We start from the raw sequence: 26,801 nt of genomic DNA, 5'->3' as shown, positions 1-26,801 counted from the left end.
ACATCACCATTATGCAACATTATTTATTTCGTTATGCATTTGCGTTTTATGTTTTTTGCCCTTTTACTGTCAAAATGAAACAATTTGGGAATTGTGATCTACAAAGCTAAATTATTTTACAAAGCAGCAGTAGCGGAAAGTTACATTTACTTTACTGTGCTCAGCTCAAAGGGTAAAATTGTCCCTTGTGCTCCTCTACTTTTATCCGATGGCCACACTAGCAGGTTTTTGCATATTATTTTTCATGGTAGCTACATGATAAGCGTCTATCTCATGGTTTATTCTTTATTTTCTTTAAAAGACAGGATTTTTTCGGCCCGCCCAAAGCCATTTTTTCCGGGATTTAAAGAAAAAAAATAGAGAATAATAATAATAGTAATAATACACTGTAAAAAACAATCCCACTTTTGCAAAAAATAAATTTTCTGTTTTATTTAAGTGTGACAGACATTATGTAGCTAGATTTAATTTGTGTACTATATTATTTGGAATATATTTTTCTGCTGTCTTCAGTATCGTACGAATTCGCACAAAATAAAAATATATGACTAAGAAAGATATGCAGCTCTTTACATAAAGTTAATGACTGTGTTATGAATTTAATGTTTTTCTTGCAATTTTAAGGTAAAATCACATTTTATGTGTATTCTATGTGTGCTTTTATATTCAAATGGTGCAATTCTGGACACACATTGGATTATTCTATTCTAACTTTATTTTATTCTATTTTTGTCAAATCTGGTATCAGTCTTCACTTTATGGGTTGAATAAAGTATATTTTCAATTGAAAAAAATTAAACAGAAGTGTTTTGGAGTCAGTAGTTGTGTGTATTTTATTTGTGTTTCAATGGGTAACAATCTTCAGCATGTTAACATTATTTTATCAGAATAATCCAACAGAAATCAGCATCAGTTTGATTATGTTCAATCATCATAATAAAAAAGTACAGCTGCAGAATTTCGGTCTAGCAGTGTATCAAAGGTGTTCATCATCATAATTCAGGAAAAAAAAAGCAAAATAATGTTTCGAACCTGCAAAACTTTTAAGGTTTTAAATGCATTTTTAAGGGGTTGACTGCAAGAACTCAGGAAAAATCTGTAAAATAAGGTTGTTAAACTGCCCAACTTTTAGTCTTATCTGTGTACTGAAGGCGTTTATTATAATAATTCACAAAAAAATCTGAAAAATGAAACTGTTTGACTGCAGAGCTTTAATCTCTGGCCCAGTCTCTATCAATGTATTGGAGGTGTATTTAAAGCTACTTTTTTTTTTAGCAATGTTCAGATATTTTCACATATTTGCAGATTAAACTCTTCAGTTTGAGCATGTCGTACGTGCAGTTCCTCACTGACAATGAAGACATGTTCGAGGTGACTGCCACAGCGAGCGAAGAGGAAACAGGAGTGCACACACCTGCAAAAGGCTCCAGAGATGCTACAATAAACATTCAAGGCCATAAGAGCCCCTATCATCAGGTTGCAATATCCTGCTCTCACGTGTACGTGGCGAGCGTGCATGTGTGTTGCCATCTTTGTTTTGTAACACTTCTCGATGCGTCTCTCAGTCAGCCTCGCACCGTGAAGCAGGTGAGGAGGAGAGGAAACTCGCTGACAGATTAAGATACAATCCAATGCATTATTCATCCGCTGTCAGGCAGAGAATTACCATCCAAACTTCTAATGATCAGCAGGAACATTCTGCTCTTCTCGCCTGCTTACAATCATTACAAACCACTGGGAATATAAGAACGGTAGGCATTGGAATTGTTTTGACAGCAGTGATATTGATTTATCCACGAAGAAGATGATGATGTCAAAACATGTCATGAAGTTTCTGGTTGGAGGTAGCGCTTTCTTGGGAGTGCCACCCGAATCTCTATGCATTTATTCTACTTTTTCCACTCTGTTTAATCAAGCAGAAAATGTCCCTCACCGGTACCAGTAAGGAGCGTCGTTGGGGAGGCCTCCTTGGTTGAGGCTCCGCTGGGCCAACGCCTTCTTCTTGTTCAGGACAAACTCCTGGAGACGCATCTTCACCTCAGTACTGGCCACAGCACCTGATGGAGAAAATATGGAGATACATTAAAGATCTTGACATTTTAACTCTCCACAGTAACTGAACTTGTAGAAAGTCTGTTTAAACTGCCGTTGAGTCTTTATGTTGTTCAAAGCACCGCATCATCCACAGCTGAGCATAAATGCAGATTTGACTTTACCTTCTTTCTTTGACCCCAAAGTGTTTAAGAAAACGTCTTTTTATTTCTTTGCCATTTGAAGGCAGCCCATGTTTTTCAAGCATGCATTAATCAAATAACTTAAGCACCATGCTACACACAAATCTCTAATTATTCTTTTAGGTGGGAACAGAGATGGCAATAAAAACACTGCTGCTCCAGTGTGCATAGATGCGACCATAATCTTGCATTCTGAGCTGGCTGTAAAATGAGAGCAACTGTCTATTTCTTGCACTACATGTCTTGCAGCTTTAATTAACACAATGCAACATCAGGCACGGCCCTCTGTAGAGCTGAAACAATTCATTAGCTAGTTGACTGACAGAAAATCCATCCTTTTTTATGACAGTTGAGTCACTTATCAATCAAGCACACCAGGCTTTCTCCAGCATCAGAAAGCAGTACTGCTCTGTTTATACATAACTGTGAAGGAATTCTTTGGAATCGGGATCTTTGTTTGGACATTTTTCATCAAAATAACCAGCAGATAGATAAAATAATCATTAGATACAGCTCTGCTCCATCCTACAGAGCATTCACAGCCTTCTAAAACTGACCATAACAACAAGAATGCAGGAAAAAGACACAAAAATGATGCAAAAACGGGGAGAAATTTGAAGGCTGCCGAGACCACAAACCGCAGCTGAAATGTGAGCGCAAACACTGCCATCCTCTCTCTCATACGCTGGAATCGCACGGATGCAGCCTCGATCTGAAACCATTTTCCATATAGAGTGTAAACTGCTCTCAAGGACTCCTGTCCACTTGCTTTCAATGAACTGTTGAGAGACATCCAGCAGGCAGCGGTAATAACTCGGTCGAGCCCCCGCCAAGGCCACCGGGCTAATACAGCTAGTTTACCACAGTAAATATACAGGTTTTCCAAGTAAAATGGAAACACACACACAAACACACAAACTTGTATGCAGAGAAACACACAACGGTTCATTCAAGCTTGGAGCATTTTGAATAAAAGTGACTGGACTTCTATATTTTCACCAAAGTATCATTTACTGACTTTAAAACTCGCTAAAATGTCAACATAAAGGCATTAAATGTGAGCCACAGCTTGGTGTTGAATTCAGTTTGGGTTCTTCTGCTGCAACTTACTCTCTTGTCCCCTCTCCTTGTTCTTGAGCAGCTGCAGCTTCTGCTCCCGCTGCTGTTTCTCCAGCTCCTGCTCCAGACGGTGGTTCTCCATCTTCCTCTGGTGCTCCAGCAGCTCCTGCTGGTGCTTCAGAGCCAGAAGCTCTTGTTGCTGCTGCAGGAAGAAACAGCAAAAAAATAAAATAAAAAAAAAATCAGTAAAAACTCTTCCGACACAAGTCACCACCCAGGGTTCAGTGGGTTTCGCGTCATTCAAGAACCTTTACGTCGGAATAAGCTACATCCAGCCAGACTCTCTCGCAGATTAGTTCGAAAAAAAGTTGCAGCATGAAGCGCTTTAGTTAATTTGTCTACTGTATGTGCCCACAGCAATGTCAGCGCTGAAGCAATACACTGTGCTGCCATAAAAGTTCGAGAAACTTTTTGCAGGCCGCATACGTTAGGAGCTCTTTAGCACTTCCTAAGCCTGATAGGACACCATCCCTTCAAGAAGTCCACTCAGTGTAGTCATTTCATTACTTTCTCGTCGTTAAACATCTATTTACATTCCACTGCTGGGCTCCTTAAGTTGCCATCTGATGTAAATAAGTCCGACAGCTGTTTAAAGCAATAAAATAAAACCTTTGCAATTCTATAAAAACCTTGGGGCCACGCGCTTAAGCCTTTAAATAAATACAAGCAATTCAAGTGCGGATGAGGCTTCAGCAAAACACATAATCCAATCTGCTTACTTCCTCATCACACCACAAAGAAGAGAGAGGAGCATCTGTTAGGCGCTTTAAATGTAAAAATCTGCTCTCGTCAAGCCTTTGTGCCAAAGGAGCAAACCCACCTGTCGCCTAACAGCTTGTCCGGTAACCAAAAGGTGAAAAATAAAATAATCGTAAACTCCCAAATGTGCTCACAAACACCTCTTCATCCCACTTAAGTGTCCTTGAATGAGACCCAGGACGTCGCTAGGAGCCACTGTGGATAAGAGCATCAATTAGTTGCTGCAAACGCTCACTGAAACCTGCTTTCACCTTTTCATGTCGCCAACCTAAAGGCACCAAATCAAGACAGCCAATTACTCTTTAATGTCTCTGTAATATACAATAAATGTCTGTGGCTGTTCTCAGCCAGCAGCATAATGACCTCTCTCTGAAGTGCCAAGGAATTGACAACCCGCCCTCCTCTCTGCCTTACCACCACACAACCAGTGGCAATATTTGATTAGTTTACTGTAACGCCATGTAATCAACTTCTGATTGCGTTTTTGAACACCACAAATAGACGCTCAGTAGCTGGGACATGAACTCGTGTTTACCGTGCAGGGGAAAATCAAACGTTTGAGACGAGTCTGCGAATAAATTAGTGGCTGAAGGTGAGAGGAAGGTGAGGCCGGGCTCGTGAGAAAAGCTCATCGGCTCTCTGGCTCGCTTCCAGCCCGACGCCTCGATCCGTTTTTTTTGCTTTTCAATCAGGGTTGGAGGGGATCAGGGATTGAGTGGGTGGGAAGGCTCAAAGTAACCTCCCGCCCACAGACAAACACACACCCAAAACCCCACTGGCTCAGCAGACCAGAGATGTACACACCGAGTTTCCTTTTGACAAATACTCCGAAGGGCTTCGGGATATCTCTCACTTTAAGAGAGTCCCCTGAAAGTGCAGACGTTGGAATGAGCAAGTGCGTGCAGGTAAAGTGGTCCAACATTCGCCTGTGTGTTTGCTGACATTTAAGAGGATGTGTACGTTTTAATGGCCGCACAATTGTACAAAAGTGTACACAGCAGCTGTGAATGGGGTTGATTGAGGCCAGGCCTCCCAGTTCAGGTTGTGCGTCACCGCCTTCCATCTGCAGCTCCACCACGCAGCAGATACTACAGATTATAGGCAGCATCGACCCGCAGAGCGTCTGAACACAATGTGGAGCCTTGAAGCTGTAGACGAGGAAAAACTCCCTGAACAGAAATGCTGTTTTGATTCAGACGTGAAAAATTTACGTCCAAGATGAGCTTGTGGATGATTCTTCGGAAACGTAGTCAGGTTGAAAGTTGCATGCATTCTCAGAAAACTCTCTAGTTCTTGAATTAATTCACTTGATTTCTCTGGCAAGGAACACGACATAGTTATGTGATGATCGGCACTGGTTTGTCTGTCTGTTTGTCTGTGTGCAGCATTACTCAAAAATGGACTAAAGGATTTGGATGACATTTTCAAGGAAGGTCAGAAATGACACAAGGACCAAGTGATTAGATTTTGGCAGTGATGCGGCTTATAGTCTGGATCCGCGGATTTGTTAAAGATTTCTGTATCACTGCAAGATAGTGGCATGGTGATGATCACAAGATTGCAATCCTACTACAAATCCACTGCTGTGGACTTATTGGGACTTACTCGTCAGAAATGATACAAGGAACAGTTGATTAAATAGTGGGGGTGTTTCGAGTCCCATCAATTCCCGCCACTCACTACATATTTAGGTCACACAATTCGGTATCCGTATGTAACGTACACATGCATAACACACACCTGTGCTCAGCGCAAGCTCATTTTGTTTGAGGGTAAATCTATATTAAACGGCCACATTCTATGTTAACTAATAAACAAATGCTGCATTTCTAAAAAAAACAAACAAAAAAAAAAAAACAAGCTGCATTTCTGACAGCGCCATATGCGGGAATGAACAGCCTTCGACTGCGCTCTCTGAGTGCTTGTCTAGAATTGCTTTTGTGCTTTACGTGGTTCTTTAAAATGCTAAAGGTTTTTCTGTGTTTAACTAGTCATTTGGTGGCATGAAATTAGCGCTGAAGCTAACAGTTATTTTCTCAGTTAATCATTTCATTTATAAAGTATTCAAATGCAGTGAGTAATGTTATTGCAAAGTTATTTTAAAAAATATTATTTAAAGCTTCATTGAGAAAGGGTTTTTGCTCAGGCAGGAGGCTCCACAAATCTTGAAATTAATTTGTACTTCACTGTTTGCTGAACAGAAGCGTTTTTTCATGGTTCTTTGAGGCACTTTTGGGATTCTTCAAGAACTGTTTGCAGAAATGGTTGCTTAAAGAACTAACCAATGTTCTGGGGGACAGAAAAATCCTTCCTTCTCACAGGAGGAGAACCAAATTTGCCATGTTTCTTCAAAGCTGTCTAACTGTACACATACATAATTCATTCTTGTAACTTTTACGAGAGGTTTGTTTTATCTCTGATATGAAGGAACTGTTTGTTTTGTCACGTTTCCTCTGTTTTTTCACCTTTGATGGCTCATATTCTATGAACCTGTATGTTTCTGACACCATGTTGGCACCTTGGATCTGTCGTCCAATAGATTTGAAATCCCTCAAATCAGCTAATTATCCAATCACAGCCTGGTTGAATACACTGGTTTGCTTTGGCCATTTTGTTCCGATGAAGACAAAGTAGTAGCCGTGAGTTTATCAATGCACTGCGACATGAGAAGCTCCTTTTTTCAGTTCAGACGCATAAAGAACTCCGTTTCTCTTAAAGAACCTCCTGCTTAAAGTCTGCATCTTGTCTAATTCTACGGACGAAAATGAGGAAACAAGAAACAGAAAAACGCAGAAAGTAGAAGACAGGAAGGAGAGGAAAACATCAAGGAATGAAAGCAGAAGTAAAAAGAGGACGACGAAAGGCAGACTTCCTGAATAAATCAACTTGCACATGAGAAATAAATTACATTCAAACTAATGTAATCCTGCGCAATGCAATCTAATCTTCTGCCCCCACAATCCATCTTTAGACATTTTATTCTAAGTAGTTCAGCTGCATGTGTATTACAATCCATACTACAGCAGTAATATTCTAAAAAAGAACAAACAGTGGAATATTTTTACATGACATTTCAGCCCCACAGGAGCGCTCCGGTGCTCTCAGGGGCCCTGATGTATTAAAGCTGCAGAGTGTGGGCGGGATGATCTAGATTCACTTTGTATTTCCAGGTCACTACGACACATGCAAGTGATCCCCGCTCCAGCTACCATTTTGTGCGATTTCCTCCAAAACAAATATCGAACATTTGCTGTTCATACGACGCTCCAGTTCTTAGCACACACTGGACACTGGTATTTAAAGTAAGGCTACGACAGGGCTTGTGCGTAAGGGTTCAGTTATGTAATGCGCCAGCAGAGCAACAACAGTCCGCCTTTCACACGTTTTCTGAATCCAAACACGTCCTTATATTGCTCTTATCCATCCCTGGAGTTACAGCAAATGCAGCCAAAGTGCCTCCTTGTTCTGCGCTTCGTCTCTACTCGAGTGATTTAAAGCTGACGGAGCTGCTCTCCGCTGCTGAGTTTAGTCTGTTAATGAAGAATCCCGTGGCAGACGAAATTAAGAGCCGTCTTTGCTTTGTGTAGGAAACGTTTAAATAGATTTGCTTTTAGACTGTTGGATTTGGAGGACTTAAATTTAAAAAAAAAAATGGACTGCTTCGACTGCGTTCGCTTTACCTGCCCTTGAATTGTAACCCTTTGAAATCCAAAAATTGCCAAAATGACACAATTTATCTGAGCCAGAAACTGTAAGAGAATAACTGGAATAGAAAGAATAGTGGTCGACTCCTGTTCTGCAACTTACCGCTTCTTAAAAGTCCAGGAACAAGTTCAGTTTTAGGGACGGTCATGAGAAATGTAGGCACTGAAATGTGAAATCCTCCAAAACATGTCAGGTTTTCACACAAGTTTCAAATCCTTTTTTTCATTAAAATTCCATCCAGGAAACTGACAAAATCTGAGCTTAAACTTCCATACTTTATTCTACAAGTGTCGTTGAAAAAAAAATGTTTACAGCAACCAGATTTTGGCAAAACATTAAAAACGCTGCACTTTCTGGCGTAACTGAAAAAGTCATTTGTGACCAACAGTCACCTGAAAAAACCTGAGACTTTTCATTTAAACTGCAGGCTGTGCTTACACAGAGCAGATGGAAGTTTAAACAATTATTTTTTTTCACCATTTATTTTCTGGGATTGATAACTGATTCTTGATTTTTGTATTTCCTGTGAAATAAATAAGAAAAGAAATTAAGTTTTCTCCTTTTTTAAATGATCTATGGCTATATAATTGTGCTGTCGTGCATAAAAAGACATTTCTAAGTTCTCTCTCCTGCATGGTTGTTTCCATAGACGTTCAGGACTTTATATTGTAGTGCAAAATGAGCTCAAAATGAGTAAAAATGTGACAGGAGCGAAACAATGCAGCTGTTTTTTCTTTAAAGGCAGAATATATCCAGCATTCAACTGACTTTTTCTAGTACATTTTGCAGAATTCTGGAGCACAACGCAGAAATAAAAACCAAATGTATTCATGTCTGTTAAACGCTCCTAATTGTAAATGATGTACCTTAATGTGCTCCTGGAGCTGGGCCTCATGCTGGCGGGACAGCTGCTCGTGTTGCCGCTGGAACTCGGCGATGAGTATCTGCCGCTGGATCTGCTGCTTCTGCTTGAGGGCCAACAGCTCCTGCTGCAGCTGCTGCTCACGCACCGAAGCCGCCACCACGCCGCCGCTGCCGCCGCCGCCGGCCGGGCCCGAGCCGGGCGACTGCTGGGCGGGCGGCGACAGCGAAGACACCTGCTGCTGCTGCTGGTGATGGTCCACGCGCAGATCCATGGGGATGGCGGCTGGAGGGAGTCGCAGGGGCAGCGCCGAGTTGATGTCCACTGCAGGGATGGAGAGAGGAGGGAAGACGCTGGATCAGAGTTGGACTTCCTTGTTGGTCCTGCCCAGCAAACTATGGTGTCTGAGTTCTTGGTTTAACCCTCTAAACCCCAAAACCATAAAGAAGATTTGAAAAGCATGCCGTTTCTTTGGAGAATTGGACATTTATTGAAGCAGGAATCATTATAGTTTGAAGTTCTGTCTGGAAATCATGAAATTACCTTATTCTACAGGTCACATTAAAACAATCCTCAAAAAGAAACTGTACCCCAAATCCATATTCTGTAAAAAAAACAAAAAATTCTGTGCTCTGCATTGTAACCACAAAGTTTTGAATGGCTCAGCTACAACCAACAGGCATGTGACAAAAAATCTAAGACTTTTCAGTTTAACTGCAGGCTGTTTTTACACAGAGCAAATGGAAGTACAGAAACAAATTAAAAACGTTGGTAGTAAATATAGTCAAGGCAGAAATAGTCACCATCATGACACCAAGAATTACACCATTTTGCAAAGCCAAAAAGTGTAAAAAGTGTAAGACCGTCCTGTGACTACTCATTTCTATGGTTCCATTAAGGAAAACAAGCCAGATCTGAGCTTAAAATCATAATATTTCATGAAAAATCCCCTCATCCTACAGGTTGCATTTTAAAAATTCCCAAAAATAAACCGTTTACAGAAACTGCATTCTCTTAAAAAAATATATGTATTAAAAATGTGTTTGCCTCACTGCAACTGTGAAGCTATTAGTGACTCATTTATGACTAACAGCCACACGAAAAGTCAGAGAATTTTCAGTTTAACTGCAGGCTGTGATTACACAGAGCAAATGGAAGTATAGAAACAAATGAAACATTTAGGGAGTATTTAAAGTATGTAGAGTCACTCCTTTTGTTGGCTTTTTTTTTTAAAAAAAGAGCCATTTATCAGATCCAGAAACTGTAAAAACCGAAAGAATCGGCACGTAATGGACCTTCTGACAGTCTTAACTGTAGATGAAGTCGTAAAATTTCACCAAATCGGAGCTTAAAATTATGATATTTCATCAAAAATTCTTTAATTCTACATGCCACTTATACTGTAATTTAAACAAATAATAAACTGCTCGCAGTAACCACCACATTCTGGGAAAAATCGAATATTTTGTGCAACTGTAAAGCCATTAGCGGCTGATCTCGGACGAACCACGGGACAAAAACTCGAAGACTTTTCAGCTGAACTGCAGGCAGTGTTTCCATAGAGCATGTAGGAGACAAATTAATAATGTAGATAGTAAACCACCTACAGGTTGTAGAGGCATCATTTCATTTTCCAGTGTTGATTTTAAGTTCTTTCAACTTTAGTGAAACGTATAATCAAAGAAGTCCAACTTATATTTTTTTCATTTTTCAGATTTATGGCATTATAACTGTGTTATGCTTCACAGAGGACATTTATAACTTCTCTCTATGCTTGAGATGTTTAAATAGAGGAGCAGGACTTTATATTGGTGTGAAAAATGAGCCCACGGTGAGTAAAAAATTTGCCAGAAACTGATGAGGAAGAACGAGAACACTGTAAGAAAACTTCAATCAACTCAGCTTTTTGAAAGAGTCAAGTGCAGATACTGAAGGACAGCAAGTACCAGAGAGCATCAGCTGCTGGTGTATTTTTAGCAAAACTAGTGAAAAAAGTCCCAGAAGCTTAATAATTCAGTCATCTGAGGGATGAAGCGTCACAGTTGGTGTCACTGGCCCTCCACGTCTACGTATAAGGCTCTGCATAGGTGTCCCAATAGCTGCCCGCGATCTATTCAAGCCACGTTTTGATCTAAACGCACGTAAAAACACAAAAGGAGACGAGATCCAAACACGGAGCAAGGCCGAGAGAAATCACAGTAACATGTTCCTGTGCGTCACACTGATTCCACGAGGCGCTTTGTGTTGGCACAGCGAGTACAACTGCAAGGTTACGCAGCTGAATGGGATTCAATGGAAGCTCTTCCAAATGTTGTCCAATGTGTCTACCTGCTCCAAAAATGCCCCAGAGTGACTCAAAGCTTTGTGATTTTTGCTGACAAGGTCTTTGATTGTTACCAGGATTTGTGCAGCTTCAGTGGAAGAAACACAGTGCTGCATATACACTCGAAAAAACAATTCAAGGGATGTATTCAAAACCCCATAAATAAATTGCAACATAAAAATCCTGCTTTACTGATTGAAACCAAACTTTTAAGGTTAACTTGTGTTTGCATAATAATGTTGCGTGCACTTATTATTATTATGTGCGATTGAAATGCAAATTTTGTTGATTTAATTTGTAGTAAGTTAATTCAACTCGACTTCACAACATCCTTTTCCTTCATTTACGAATAAATTATTCGAAAGGAATACATTAAGGAACATTTCTGATTGTGTGTGGTATTGTAGCGCATTGAGTGATTCACACAACAAAATAAATAAAGTTAAATCTCTACTATTTTTTTGTTTCATAAACATCTTAAATGTGAACTAAGACATGATAAATTAAAGCAGAAAATCTAATTGGAGCAAGTTGTTTTTTAAAATCTTTGCCAATTTCCATTATTATGGTAATAAAGCACATAACGCACAAAAATCTGTTTTGAATAAAGCAGAAAAACAAGCTGTAACTAAAGACTTTAAGACTGTTTTTGCTATCAATCATTAAATTAATTAAAAATACATTTGATATAAAAGGAAAAGTTAGCTACACTAACTCACTGTACTTGGTTGAACGCAATTTCATTAGAAGTTGTCTTACTAAAAAACATTGATTAATTTTACATGAAATGAAGTGAGAAAACGGCGACGATACAGACTACACATATTTTTACATCTGTTTTTAATTAGTTTCAATAAATGTCTTCCATCTCCTCCATTTAAACACAGCCTGTACTTCAGCTGAAGAGTCTCAGGAGAGTCACGAATGCTGAATTCACGAAGTCACGAATTCTGCCGAGGAGGACAGAATATTTGGGTTTTTTTGCAGAGTCTTGTTCGTGCAAGTAGTTTGTTTTTGTTGGATTTATAAATGAGACACAGCACAGAAAGTAACTTGGATCAAATATCACAATTTTCAGCTCAGATTTGATCAAGTCTTCCTAAATTGACCGTCGCAAAACACGAGTAGTTGAACCATCAGAAAGTTGAAAATGTAACCATTCTTTCTGGGGGGTTTTGTTTTGTTTAATCAAGTTTCTGACTCTGATAAATGGCGTAACTTTGTGGATATTTTTTTTAAAGGTTCAGATGGGCTTTCCGTTAGCATGCAGTACAAGGATTAAAACTAAGTTTTACACTGCAAAAATTCAAAATCTTACCATGTCCGTTTGTCTTATTTTTAGTCAAAATGTCTCATCCCACTTGATTGAAGCGAAATTTACTTAATATGTAACATTTCAGCAAGATGGAGGGACTTGTTTTAAGACAATGCTTATAAAATATCTTGTTAAATCAAACAATCTTGAAATGATCTTGTTTTAACCCTCCTGTCATCCTGTGGGTCAAATTGATCCATTTTAAAGTTTAAAAAATGTGGGAAAAAATATTTTCACAGTGAAAACTTTCACATTTTCAAAATTTGTTGGGAAATTTTTGAACATTCTTTGGTGGAAAAAAAAGAAATGTTAAAAAATGTTTCTTTAACAAAATTTGCTGGATTTTGGTTGAATTTTTCTTAATGTTCTTGAAGAAAATATTAGAACTTTAGATATTATTAGGATTTTTTTTGGGAAGATTTTCATTCATTTTTTTTATAAATATGTACAATTTTTGGATTTTTTAAAATTTTTATTTCTTGACAAATTTGGGGATTTTTTAAATAAAACTTTTAAGGGAAACTTTTAAGGAATGTTCTTCCTGAAGATTTTGCTTTTTTTTTTTTTTTTTTTTTTAGAAATTTGGGGAATTTTTTGGCTGAATTTGTAGATTTTTTTGGTGCCATAAATGAGGAAAACAGGAAGGTTAAGGCACTTAAGGTTGACAATTCTTATAAAATATAGCTTAAAATAGGTTTTCCCAGCTAATTTTAAGATCTCAGTATTCTAAATATCACATCTTATTTCAAGAACTCTTACCAAGCCAATTTTTACTTGTTCTACTGGAAGATTTTTTTTCACTTTTGTCAAGGTAAAAGTTGCTTGAAATAAGTTTTTTTGTCTTGTTTTGAGAGGGGCATTTTCCAGTGTATCAACACGCTTGCTAACAAAAAGTAAAAAACTTTAATTTCTATAAAAAGTGATCCTGTTGGTGACTATTTAATCAATCCTACCAGTTCAAGAAGTATATTCTCCCTGGGAGAAATAGGTGAGAATCAGCAAAGCTTCACGTTGCCTCAAAAAAATTGCCATTGATGCCTTTTCCCCCCTCATATCCAGCAAAAAACCTGCTCCGCTGCATTCCCACAATCTGCGACTGCTGTTTTATTTGAAGCCTGACGATATCTGACAAAGATTGTATTGACTCTGCGAGATGCAGAGCTCCAGTCGGCCAGCCACCCACAAATCACATTCACAGGAAGCCCTCCAATCAAGCAGCTTCCTCCCCATTAAATCTGAATAAATAGGAGTCGATTGGCTGATTATTTACCTACATGTTTGCAGAGAGCCGAGCCAGAGCCAGAGATACTTGCTCGGAACTTTGTGTTAATAAAGAGGCAAACACGCCATCGCTGCCGCACTTAATAGGTGAGTATGAACGGATCCAGTCACTTCCGTCAAACACGCACTTTATCCAGAGGTTCATTTGCACTCGGGCTGCACTAGTTTAAGCATGTGTGCTGAAATCGCAGAGAGAATGATTATTTTTAGGACATCACTCTTTGCACTCAAGCCTCAGCAAAATCACATTAATGGAAGTGGCAACTGGTTTGAATTTTGTTTTAAAAACACCAAAATTACACCATTTATCAGAGTCAGACACTGTAAAACTGGAGTGCGAGTTTCGTTTGAGGTTTATAACCAGGTTATTTAATCGAAATCTTCCTTGTTTAAAAGAAAATGCCAAAAATAGATTGTTTGCAGTATCTACGTTCTGTAAAAAACGAACAATTCTTGACCCACTGTCACAATCGCAAAGCCATTAGTGACTAGTGGAAATACGGAGAATTTAAAACATCTTCTGTTTAATATAATGTCATTTAAAAAATGTAAACTTGGAATCAACATGCATATTCTATATGCATAGGTGCTACCAATCATTAAGAGAAAAAAAAACAGCCCAAATCAAACCATTTGATGTAAAGTGAGCCTGTAAAAAAACTAAAGATGTTTTGCTCTTAAAGACAACAGTGAAGCCATTAGAGCAGGGGTGTCAAACATGCGGCCCGCGGGCCAAAACCGGCCCCCCAGAGGGCCCAATCCAGCCAGCAGGATGACTTTGTAGAGTGTAAAACTTACAGAGAAGACATTAACAGCAATTAGTAAATTTGTGAAAGGATAAATTTAAAATAATTCTTCGACCATGATAAGTTGTGATCATAAAGTAAAATGCTAGATTGCTCTTTTGTCATTTTGTGTCTCATTTTTGTAATATTTGATCATTTTTTGCTTTTTTCTGTCCGACTTTTATCATTTGTCTCATGTTTTTGTCATGTTGTGTTTCCTTTTTGTCTCGCTTGTGTTTTTGTCTCATTTTTGTCATTTTGTTTCTCACTTTTGTCATTTTTTTGTCTCATTTGTGTCCATTTTTTGTCACTTTGTAACTTTTTTTATTGTTTCGTGTCCTTGGTCTAATTTTTTTGTCAATTTGTTTCTTGCTTTTGTCATTATCCGTCTCATTTTTGTAATATTCTGCATTTTTTTTTGTTGTTTTTTGTCTTTTTTCAAGTAAAATACTGCAACGTTCGGTTCCAGATAACTGTGACTAAATGATTTGCGCCTTTGTAGACAGTCTGCAATCTGGAAGTTGTAATGCGTAAATGATAAACTAAGGCATAATGCTCTTGAAATTTAAATAGTTTTTCTTTACAATTTTTGTAAAATCAATGATCTGAAAAGTCCAACTTTCAGTTTTTCTTTTTTAGCTAAGGGCATTATAAGTTTGTTTTACTGCAAAGAATGCTCTCTACTTCTAGCCGTGGTTCTGTTGTTTTTATAGAAGTACAGGACTTTTTATTGTAGTGAAAAATGATCCTAGAGTGAGTAAAAATGTCACCCAGACACATGCTTGGAGTTCAGAGGGTAAATAAGGCTTCAGCGTCCATAAATAGAAGCATTCTGTCAAATCATCACTCAGCTATGACAAAATGCTTCGAGAAATGTCCGACAGGAACCCAGACACATCCCTCTTGCTTGAAGCAACAACTAGACAGCATTCTTTTCATTTCCACTGCAGCTTTCAGAGATGACACCATATATCCTGCATCACCCCAACAAACACATGTTCTCTTCCAATTTTCTGTGCGATGCATCACTCGCTGAGAAGCCATAAAGCACTTATTGAAGCTTTTCCTTCTTCTTCTGATCGTCATCCTCAGATAAACTCTAACTGCACATCCAAACAACCTCCCTCCCGTTAAAGCCATATGGTGCCTGTAAGCTTCGCTGTGCTGCTGTGTGTTTTCACGCAGCAGGTGAAACCAACCCCCGTGGTTACCGTCATCCACGCCATCAGAGAACAACACGCAACGGGTCCCTTAAGGAACACGAAAGCAACGACAACAACATAGGAGTTGTCATTTAAGCGAAAAGTCGTCGCTTTGTTTCAGCACATGAGCTTTGACATTTCCCAGTCCTCGCATGGATCCTTTCCTTCCCCTTTTCACCTCACCCCCTCTCCTCCACTATTAATTTCCCTCCTAGAAAAGGCGCTACACGTTTTTTGCCATTTGTCAGTTCGCCTAACAAGGTGCCCGGCGCTTAATTAAATGCAGCGACGCCCTCGTTTTGGCTGTTCTCTGGCCTCTGCTCGTCTTCGAAGCAGCTACAATTTGGCAGGTGAGGAGACGCGAAGGGAAGTAGAGCTTGTTAAGAACTCCTACCGCAGTGAATCATTCTGCACGGAAAGTTTGCATCAGAGCATGAGATAACAGTATGAGGTTTGCAGGTACTTGAAATTTTAAGCGATTCTCATCTACCGCAACATTATGTTCCTTAAAGTTACCTCCTTTATAATCTCCGCTGTTTTTGTGTTAGAAAAGTCACCTCTCTGACTACTAGCCCTCTGAATGCCAAAGCCCACTGCAAAAATAACATCATTCATCAGACCTGGATAAGCTTGAAATCACGACATTCCATCAAAACCTTGCATATTCTACATGTCTTATTTAAAAATTTGCCAAAAATAAATCGTTTGCAAAAAGCACATTCTATCAAAAACAAAAAATTCTGCACTCCTTCCCGCAACCAAGAACCCATGAATGACACAGCTGTGACCAATATTCATGTGACAAAAAATTCAGGTGAACTGGAGGCTGTGTTGACATAGAAATTAAAAATGCAAGTGGGACATTTTTACCCTTTGTCGCCCCAATTACCCTCTGAACTCGAAACACTTTCTGAACATTTTTTTCTTCTCTATGGAAACAGCCATAACCATGCCTAAAGGTACAGAGAACTTAAAAATAACAGCTATAATGTCACAAATCATAAAAAAGGAAAAAGTTAAATCATCTTTCCACGTGTCCACAGGTGTTAAGAATACTGTAAAAAAAACTGAACATGTTTCATTAAAAAAGAAGTAGAAATTCGAAATTAAACTAAATAAATCCTTAAAACAAAAACCTCTGGGTCACAGTAAAGCAACTAGACGCTCAGCTCCAACCAACAATCATGCAACAAAATTTCAGGGACACAGAGAGCAGGGTTTAAAAGTACGGAAACAAATTGAAAATGTAAGTAGCACAATATGTATGGCTGTTTTTCTAGTATTTTGAAACATGTGGGCACTTGGGCATGTTGATTCCACTTTTTCTACTTTGAAAAATTGTTTTTTAAATTTTATTAAATTTATGCCATTAAAATATTGTTAAACTGCACAGAAGACATTTCTCTGCTTCTGGTCATGGCAGATTTTTTCCATTTCTTGATGATTCCAGCTATTGTAACTGTGTTAAACTGTGCAAAATACATTCTTGAGTTGTCTCTATTTGTAGTTTTTGTTTCCATAAAGGTGCAGGACTTTATATCGCAGTGAAAAATCAGCCCACAGTGAGAAAATAAAAACTGCTTGGCGTTAAGATAATTTAGGAGTTGTGGGTGTATGCTGGTGGATTAAGGTAGATTTTTAGATCATTTTCTATCCATTGGGTGTTAGGAAGCACAGAAGCAAGACACGCATTTTAGTTTCCTCGTAAAGAACAAGAAAGATGTGACTACGACTGAAAATTGCACTTGTCAAAGCTCCAATCTTGGCCAACGCAAATCCATAACTCTCCACGCTCTCCCCTGTACAAAATGTTCCTCTATGGGTATTGAGTCCCTGACACAACAAAAACAGCGTCGCACACTCGCTGCCGCACAAACACACACCTAATGTGGCATCTGGCTAACTGCTCGCAAGCACAAAAGAGGCAGAAAGAGAAATCATCGCTGCCGTACCCATCAGTGCTCTCCTCCTCTTTCTGAGCAGCCTCCTTCCTTCGTCCTCTCTTCCTTATCCTCCCCTTCTAGCCTTCGGTCGGTTACAGGGAATGACAACACTTCTGCTCTCAGCCTCTGTCACTTTTGGCTCCGTGTTCATCGCCTCTCTTGTTTAAGTCTGATGGGCGTCTCTCTCTCTCTCTCCTGTCTTTCTTCCTGCCTCTCTCGTCCCTGGTTTGCCCAGTGGTGACATCACAGGGCAGTCTCAGGCATGCAGCCTGTTTATTCTGCAGCCCTCTGCTTTTCCAGGAACCGACGTCACACAACACAGACACACACACAAAAAACACACACACACACTCTCTCCCTCTCTTTACCCACTCTGCTCTTTTCCCCCACTCGACCTGCTTTCCTCACTTCTGAGGCCAAGGAAAACCCTCCACGCTGAATATCTCCTCTCCCATGCGTCCCATTCGGCCTCCCCTCCTCTACTCATAATAACCATCTCCCTTTTCCTCTCCCTCCCCTTGTGCGGTTTTAATACTGTGCGCTTAAATTCCTCGGCCTGGAATTTGCCTGCATTTTCCAAACAAATAAAACCACAAAATGGTTTCAGGTGAAGCAGAGTAAGGACTTTCACCGCAGGGAGGCTCCACAGATGTTTTGCCGGATCGTAATAAAATTAGGCCCAAGTATTAGATAATTGTTTGTTGTTGCTTATTTTATTTTAAACACAACTATATCATTATTCATTGACATATCAGACTTAGCTACCGGGAGGGAGACCCCAATTGGAAAAAACCAAAGTCGGAGCCTTTGATTACATCCAGTGTCACACATAAGGATGCAAATTTTTAAGAATTTTCTGAATGAATAATCATCAACCAATAAATGGGTGACACAAACTGAGCACAGAAAATGTTTGTGCAGTTTCAACAAATACGCAATTTGAGCCTCATGCTTTTTCTACACACGAGTTCTGGCCAAGTGTCACAAAAGTCTTTGTCATGGTGGCCCATTGCTAGTGAAACCCCCAAAATGCACTCTGCTTTTCAACAGTAGCCCAAGTCTGTACGATGGTGGTCCAATGCTAGCTAAACCCCCACAACGCTTTCTGCTTGCCAACAGTAGCCCAAGGCTGTGTCCGAAATGGCATACTAACGTACTACTCATACTAAGTGTGACGTCAAAATAAGATAGTATGAAAAGACTGAGTACGCGAGAAATACCCGGATGTATACTATTTCCGGAAAATTTTAAAGTATGCGCGGTGACCACACTAGTCATACTCAACCGCCCCATAATGCTTTGCGAGCTACCCACCGAAATGGAAGCCTCCACGGGATCTGTGGCCGGACCGGGGCGATTTTTATTTTATTTTATGTGGTTAAGTAGTCATCCTAATCACCCCACAGATTTGAGAAATAGGCGTTTTCTGACCAACCTTTTAAATTTGTCAGACGCCTCACAACGTGCTACTGAATGCTAGCAGCTAGGTGCAGCAGCTCGTTTTGCATACAGAACAAGTAGCAGCTACGTCCAGTAGCCTGCAGCTACAATAATCGCATAATCTGGCTAATAACTGCATGAGGAGTGCCGGCTTGAAATTGCCACATTAATTATGCGACTGTTTGTTAGCGTAAAATCGACTTGAAGCCGGCATTCAGCCGAGATATTTGATAGCCGTACTTCCGGTTTTTGTCGTTGGAGGTTTGAAATGCATTATGGGAAATGTAGTAGTATACTACAGTGTGAACGGTCGGCATTCTAATCATACTTATAGTACGTAGTATACAGTATATACTCATTGAGAATGTACTATGTAGTACGTTAGTATGCGATTTCGGACACAGCCTGTGTCATGGTGGTCCAATGCTAGCTAAACCCCCACAACGCACTCTGCTTGTCAACAGTAGCCCAAGTCTGTACGATGGTGGTCCAATGCTAGCTAAACCCCCACAACGCTTTCTGCTTGCCAACAGTAGCCCAAGGCTGTGTCCGAAATGGCATACTAACGTACTACTCATACTAAGTGTGACGTCAAAATAAGATAGTATGAAAAGACTGAGTACGCGAGAAATACCCGGATGTATACTATTTCCGGAAAATTTTAAAGTATGCGCGGTGACCACACTAGTCATACTCAACCGCCCCATAATGCTTTGCGAGCTACCCACCGAAATGGAAGCCTCCACGGGATCTGTGGCCGGACCGGGGCGATTTTTATTTTATTTTATGTGGTTAAGTAGTCATCCTAATCACCCCACAGATTTGAGAAATAGGCGTTTTCTGACCAACCTTTTAAATTTGTCAGACGCCTCACAACGTGCTACTGAATGCTAGCAGCTAGGTGCAGCAGCTCGTTTTGCATACAGAACAAGTAGCAGCTACGTCCAGTAGCCTGCAGCTACAATAATCGCATAATCTGGCTAATAACTGCATGAGGAGTGCCGGCTTGAAATTGCCACATTAATTATGCGACTGTTTGTTAGCGTAAAATCGACTTGAAGCCGGCATTCAGCCGAGATATTTGATAGCCGTACTTCCGGTTTTTGTCGTTGGAGGTTTGAAATGCATTATGGGAAATGTAGTAGTATACTACAGTGTGAACGGTCGGCATTCTAATCATACTTATAGTACGTAGTATACAGTATATACTCATTGAGAATGTACTATGTAGTACGTTAGTATGCGATTTCGGACACAGCCTGTGTCATGGTGGTCCAATGCTAGCTAAACCCCCACAACGCACTCTGCTTGTCAACAGTAGCCCAAGTGACCACCTCCTCAGGTCGCAACAGTATTAAACAGCTAGAGATGCCATTCCTTAGCACAACCATAAAGCTATCAGTGACTAGATTCGGCTGAACTGCAGGCAGTGTTGATGCAAAGCAGGTCGGAAACAAGCATGGAAAGAAATTTCAGGTTTAAGTATTTATGTATACAAAGTTATCTCTTTTTTACAGTATTAGTAACATCTTGAGTACTTGGAAAAACTGTTGATTGCAGTTTATTTTTTCCAATTTTGTAAAACAAATGTTCTTTGTTTGATGACTTCTGCCATTATAACAGTTTATATTACAATGTTTCCATAGAGATGTGGGAGTTTAGCCTAAGATGAAAAATGAGGCCACAGTGAGTGAAAATCTGGCAGGATGAAAAAAACACCAAGAAACTGCTGAAGGTTCAGACAAGTAAATCACAAATTATGACAGGTATCTTTCCTTGTTATGACATTTTTTCCCAAATATTTGAAGAAAATCATTAGGAGATTCATCAATAATGGAAATAATAGCGAGTTGCAGCCCCGTAACTGGGAAAGCTCAATAAAATGCACTTCAGTAGCAGTTCATTAGAAGTCTGAATGACTTGTAATGTCAAGACAGACACAACACGAACTTAACTAACCATGCATGACAGAGCACGAGCAGGGTATAACAAGCGTATGGCTGATGAGATGCCTACGAGACTAACATGACTGCCTCTTGGAAAAGATAAACTCTGATATCAGTACATCTTTGAATACAAGCGCTGACGTCAAACGTGTACCTCAGTTTACTGATGTGTGCCAGATAGAGGATAATATGGGGGCACTCGCTCAGAACCAAAACAAAGAGAAACGTGTCGTCTCAGGGGACACCGAGGAGCTTCCAGGACTCTTACACAACTGACAACTTCACCTGCATCAACACACGTTTGTCAAGGACTTCACTTCAATTCCAGTTTTTCAAACTGAGGACAAGTTTCCTACTGGATCTGAAGCCTGACTGAGCTCAGACTTCAGAGTGGGGACCTCACACTGCTGCTCCTATTCTCCGCTTTTCCTTTCAACATTTCAAAGTTTCCTTAAGGCTGATATGGAACATTTTTTAGGCATGAGAGGGAATCTCTGACAATTTATAATTTAAACAACTCCGCACAAGAATGTCTCATCAGCATGTGTGCATTCATGACATCACGACGGGTTAGTCTCCTCTTTTGAAGCCCTTCTGTTCTGATTATATGAGCTTATTCACCTTCTCTCTCAGCAGGTTCCTCTCCCATCTCCATGCCCTATCCTCCAGCCCTGCTCTGTCCTTCTCCCCTCAGTAGCTCCCTCCCACGTTTCTTCCCTCCATCTCCCCGCAACAAATCACAATCTGTTTACAACCCCTCGGGCACTCTCCACAACTCTTCTGGCTCCAATTCCAGATCTATTTATACCAGACAATGCGGAGGGCTGGCGTCTCTGATTTGAGGCTCGGTTCACCGAGTGTATATCCCACAGTCTGACTGCCTGAGCTCCTCACTCGTTAGGCCTAATAGATGTCATGCTGAGCAGAGCTGCATGGGTTTTATTCGGAAACAACGAAATGACAAAGAGGAGCGGATATTCTGCACAAGGTTTCACCGTGAATTTAGCAGCAGGACGAGATGAGAGGCAACAAGTAGCACATCTGTGGATGCGCTGGGTGAGCATCAGCTGGTGTTTCCTTCTCCTGCTGACTCTATAATACGACACATTTTGTTTCCGTGCGAGCGCAAACTCTCGGAGACGATAAGAGCCTTTTCCGGTGGCGAGGCTCGCAGCGGAGACCGATTGTGATCTTGCTCCAAAATGGCACCGTGACCTCTTAAAAAAAAAAAAAAAGGTGAAGGAAGGAGTGGGGAAGGCGCCGTGGCGGGAGCGTGTCGAGGTGCAGCAGGTTTTGTTCTGCAAAAAGCAAGCTTGGACTCATCGCTGGTCCGTTTATAGACACAAACAATATCGGCTGATACATCCCAAGAAGAAGGTTTTTACATTTTATTGTACTTTCACAAAGCACTATCTACTGATTTAGTGGATTCACAAATTTATTTTGTGTGTTTCTTATTGTCATTGATGCTCTTTGTATTTGCTAAACTGGTTTTGGTGGGAAAAATCTATCAAACATAAGCCCATAGATCCTGATATTTGCTCAAAATCTATTTATTTATTTAAAGTTTTGCAAAAAATAGACTGTTTGTGCTAAATAGATTCTCTAAAAATTCTAAAATTCTGTGCACAACCAGTGACTCAGCTGCAACCAACAGTCATTTAACAAAAATTCAGGGCACTTTCAGCCAAAAAGGCCTGAACTATAAGCTGTATTTACACAAAGTAGATAACATATGAGTAAGGAAACAGAATATGTAACCAGTAAATATGTAAGGTATGTAAGGTGACATCAGTATTGGGAATATTTGTTGGCCATATTTGTAAGAAATTCAGCTTTTCTCATTTTGAGATCTTTTTATTACATACAAGTATCTAGTACAATCGTTCTGCCATACAGTCTACTTTTATGAAGCTTCTTTGGTATCACAGAGGTAATGTTTTTACTTTAGGTCAGTTACTCATGTCATAGTAGGTAGTGTAGCGGATTATATTACAATGAAAAATGTTCCTAATATTTTATCCAACCCCATTGACAAGCACAAACATTAAGTGGAAGGATGACCTTTTTTAAAACATCAACAAAATGAAAATGCAGACGCTTCGTAGAAGTGGAATTAATGGCAGAGCTGTTGCATTGGATTGCATTAGATTGCATGGATGTACCTACTTAGGTGGCACGGTTGTGTGTATGTGCAGAAAACAAACCTTTCTGAAATGTTTCAACACCAGGTTCTGCGAAACTAAAAATACCTGTAAGTTTTTAGACATATGTGGTGGTTTTTTTTGCATATATATCAGGTTGGAGCTGAAACTGCTATTTCATTCCTTTCGCAATCAACAGAAATGTTTTTTGGCCCTATTCTCATACATGACATGATTTCCAGCTTGTCAGATGGGTTTCTGCTGCTTCCTTGTCTTAAATAACCACCGTGACGATTCAGAGCTTCGATTCAGAGGGTGGAGAACGGAGGGCGTGGCGGAGGGAACGTGTGGAGGTGCAGCAAGCCTTGCTCTGCCAAAAGCACGCTCGGACTTGTCGCCGTCTTAATGACATCACGGGACGCTGTGCAGCGCCACAGCTCAGCAAGAAGGCGATGGGTGAATGCGAGGCAGAGACACAACAGACCTGCAGGAGGGCTGACATGTGAAGGTTGAGGTGCAGTACGTGCACAAATTCATCTCAGCCTCTGGCCTTAAATCGAGAACGTCACAGTTCACTGGCCGGGCTGAGGCAGGAACGAAGGGAGGTGAGCAACACTTTAAAGCAAAGCTGTGCTCAGTTGAGTGAGTTAACACTGCGTTTTTAAAGCACATTTTGCCTCAACGTATGCAGCGGCTGCAATATTTCTACTCCTCAATGCAAAGAGACCGATAATTCAGATGAGTTAGAAAAGTGTTTTTTATCTACAAATCTATTAGCAGTTTTGTTACAATTATTCGATCAAATGTCAGAATTTTCTGATTTACAGTGACATAAAAGAGTGAATTCACACATTTAAAGCAACACTACTTACCTTAAAACACTAGCTTGTAATTCATTTTCTTAGTATACCGACTTGGAAAACTTGACATTTGATTCTTGCACTAAATAATTTGGGTGATCAGTTACGAAAGTTCACAACGAACTGATTGGCTAACATTATCAGGCCATATTGGCCTTTTAAAGATAAACCTGTATCACTGTAAAAAAAAAAAAAATTTCAGGCAACACAATGAGAAAATAGATGGTTGAGGTCATTTAGAAATAGTGTCAATGCACAGTTTGTCCAGCAGAGCAGTTCTTTTCAACACTCAGCACTGTCTGCAGCGCATGTAGCAGAGCCGAGCAGATGGTGGTGCAGAGTGAAGCAGCATTCAATACTAACTTACATATAAAAATATATACTGTAAATAATATCTGCAGATATACCAACATTATTTTTTCATCCTAAAAATCTGCATCAACATCAGCCTGAAAACAACAGTATCATTCAGGCTCTACGCATCAGATACATCAACTATGAGCCTCCCGTGAGCTAAAAGAAGAGGCTAGATTGTTATTCTTAGTGTGAACATCACCTCATTTCACAAAGAAGAGCATTCTCAGTAGGAAGATCTTGCAAAAAATTAATAAACTGGCGCACTTGCTTGAGGTTTGTCTGCGTTTACAAATCATAAGCCAAGTTAACAGAGGCGTATCTGCTAGCTAAACATCTCAGAAAGGGATGGCATCTTTACTCAGCTGATAATCTCACTCCTAACAATGTCTTCTACTATATTGCTTACCTCAGTTGAAGCTGTTGTGGGATGTAGTGGTGTTTGCGTCCGTGATACTGTTTCCTAAAATCAGGAGGGTGACCAGTAAAAGTAAACTAACGTTGCATAAACTCGATCTATTCAGCTGAAATAGACTGAAACAGACGTAACATAAAGCTGCCGGCTGCTGTGGACGGTAAAACTGTTGTTTTTCATTGAGATGTTGATTCTGTGTTTGTTGCATGAACAACTGAGAGGCTGTGTCCCGTAATATCAACCACTCAGACTTAGAACCCAGCAGAATTTAATGCACCAGAATCCTGTAATTACCACTAGTGGCCACAGGAGCCGCCGTTGTTGCTGCTCACTCAGTGTCACACAGTGCCCGTTTTTCGCTTCTTATGACAAAAAAGCAAGCCGTACTTTAAACTGAGCTAAAATAGAAATAAAATTTATTTTTTTAGTTTCTTATTTAACCGTTTGGCCTATCCAATGTCAGAAAACAGTGAATAAATGCCCTGACATGTCCAACTAACAGTCCAAAATACTGAACTTACAACCACATAAGACAAACAAACGTCCTCTTAAATCAGAAGCCAGAGCCAGACAATGTTGGGAGTTGTTTGATCTTTACTTTAAGCTTCTGCAAACTTGCCCTGAGGTCAAATTATCGGTTAAACACATCCGAACTAAAGTTCAATGTGCCAAAGAAGCATTTGCATTCAGAACAACCAGGACTACTTTGTGTAAGACCAAACTCAGGTGTGTCCTGCAGCTCCGTGCAGGTGCAGCGACCGCAGCTTTGCATTCCAAAGAAAACACAGTGTGTCATAAATGCATCTACCAGCATCTGATTGCATTCAGATTAGATGAGAAACCAGTCACTGCTTAAGCACTGCAACATTTGCATTTTCCAAGCTGTAGTGAAAGGACGCAGCTGAGCACACGGTAAATGCTCTTAGACAGGTGCTCAACAGCTAAACGGTCCAGGTCACAAGCACTACCAGCATGGATGCCCTCGCAGCTCTTGTATCCAAGACAACAGATTTGGAGAATATCTGATGAAGTCACTCCAGTGGATTTCAATATTTTATCAGCTTAGCCAGAGGCACGTAGAAAATAACCCCAACAAACATGAGAGAACATGTGAAGCCTGTGATGGTTTGCTACGAGAGCGAGATGCTTAGGGTCAAAGTAAAGATTAAACTCAGCTGTTGTTTATTTGTTCTCCTACAGCAACAGGCTGTGTGAGATTGCTGCTGTTCGAGTGGTTAACAGCACCGACCTCCTCAATGCTGCTCTGTGAAATCACAGAAACACAGAGAGCAGCATGGGGAGCGAATTATGAATCGCACTTTTGCCATTTCTTTTTTTTGAAAATTCATCTATGGGGGAAATCCGAATTGTTCTCAGTGGTGTAGAAATGAAACGCACACAGAGCAGTTTAAAATAATGCATTATGCATATATTACCTCAGACTCATTTCTCCTTCAGATTACCTCATCTCCATCTGTGCCCCTTTCATTTCTGTACCCTCGCCTCATTCTATACTGCTTCCTCTTTCCTGACGCCGATGATGCATCTGCATTTTCATTCAGAGAAATTCAATTCGAAATACAAAATTCATCTTGATTTAATCAACTCTGGAGTAGTTGGGGATGCAGAGACAGAAACCTCAGTCCACAAAGACATAGCTTTGGTTTGCCTTGGGATGATTTAACTGTCTCCAGAACTTGTCTCAGATGCAAACACATCAACGAGATGCACAATAGCTTGTTTTGCTGTATATTTTTGGCAGGCGTTCCTCTGGAGACATCCGATAACAGTTTAATGTGAGCTCACAAACAGAGTGCCGACATTCAGACCGTTGAATTTCATTCAACAAAATGGCACTGTTAGACAACTGCAATAAATAAGACATGGAGCAAGCAGCGTGGTCCCTTCTCAAACATATCAGCTACCAATTAGACAAATCAGGTTTGGGAGTTTTCGCTGCCACAGTGCTGCTACAAAGGGGCAGATCTTTAAAGTGAGCAACACCTATGCATGCAAAGTCACTCGGGATGTGGTTAATAGTGAAATCACGTATGTGCACACACACTCTCTGACACACACACACTGGCTTTGGTTCATAGGAGCTCATGCACGCT

The 26,801-nt window shown here is 40.1% G+C and overlaps 1 protein-coding gene across 5 annotated transcripts in view; it reads right to left on the bottom strand.

Moving 5' to 3' along the window:
- The window catches only part of LOC110963576 (histone deacetylase 4-like), an 83,840-nt gene that overhangs the window by 37,814 nt on the left and 19,225 nt on the right, over positions 1 to 26,801 (bottom strand). For 4 of the 5 annotated variants that reach the window (XM_022212013.2, XM_051941791.1, XM_051941789.1 and 1 more), the window contains 3 exons: positions 8,684 to 9,003; positions 3,345 to 3,495; positions 1,934 to 2,057 (listed from right to left, as the gene is read on the bottom strand). In XM_022212013.2, the coding sequence (XP_022067705.2) occupies positions 1,934 to 2,057; positions 3,345 to 3,495; positions 8,684 to 9,003 (595 nt within the window). Of the gene's footprint in view, positions 1 to 1,933; positions 2,058 to 3,344; positions 3,496 to 8,683; positions 9,004 to 17,537; positions 17,754 to 26,801 lie in introns of those variants that run through there. The other variant, XM_051941792.1, reaches the window with a different exon arrangement.

Source organism: Acanthochromis polyacanthus, chromosome 22 (assembly GCF_021347895.1).
Source record: "Acanthochromis polyacanthus isolate Apoly-LR-REF ecotype Palm Island chromosome 22, KAUST_Apoly_ChrSc, whole genome shotgun sequence".
In the NCBI taxonomy this organism is placed as follows: domain Eukaryota; kingdom Metazoa; phylum Chordata; class Actinopteri; family Pomacentridae; genus Acanthochromis; species Acanthochromis polyacanthus.
The sequence above is the reverse complement of the archived record's forward strand: the minus strand, read 5'-3'. Positions and strand labels throughout refer to the sequence as shown.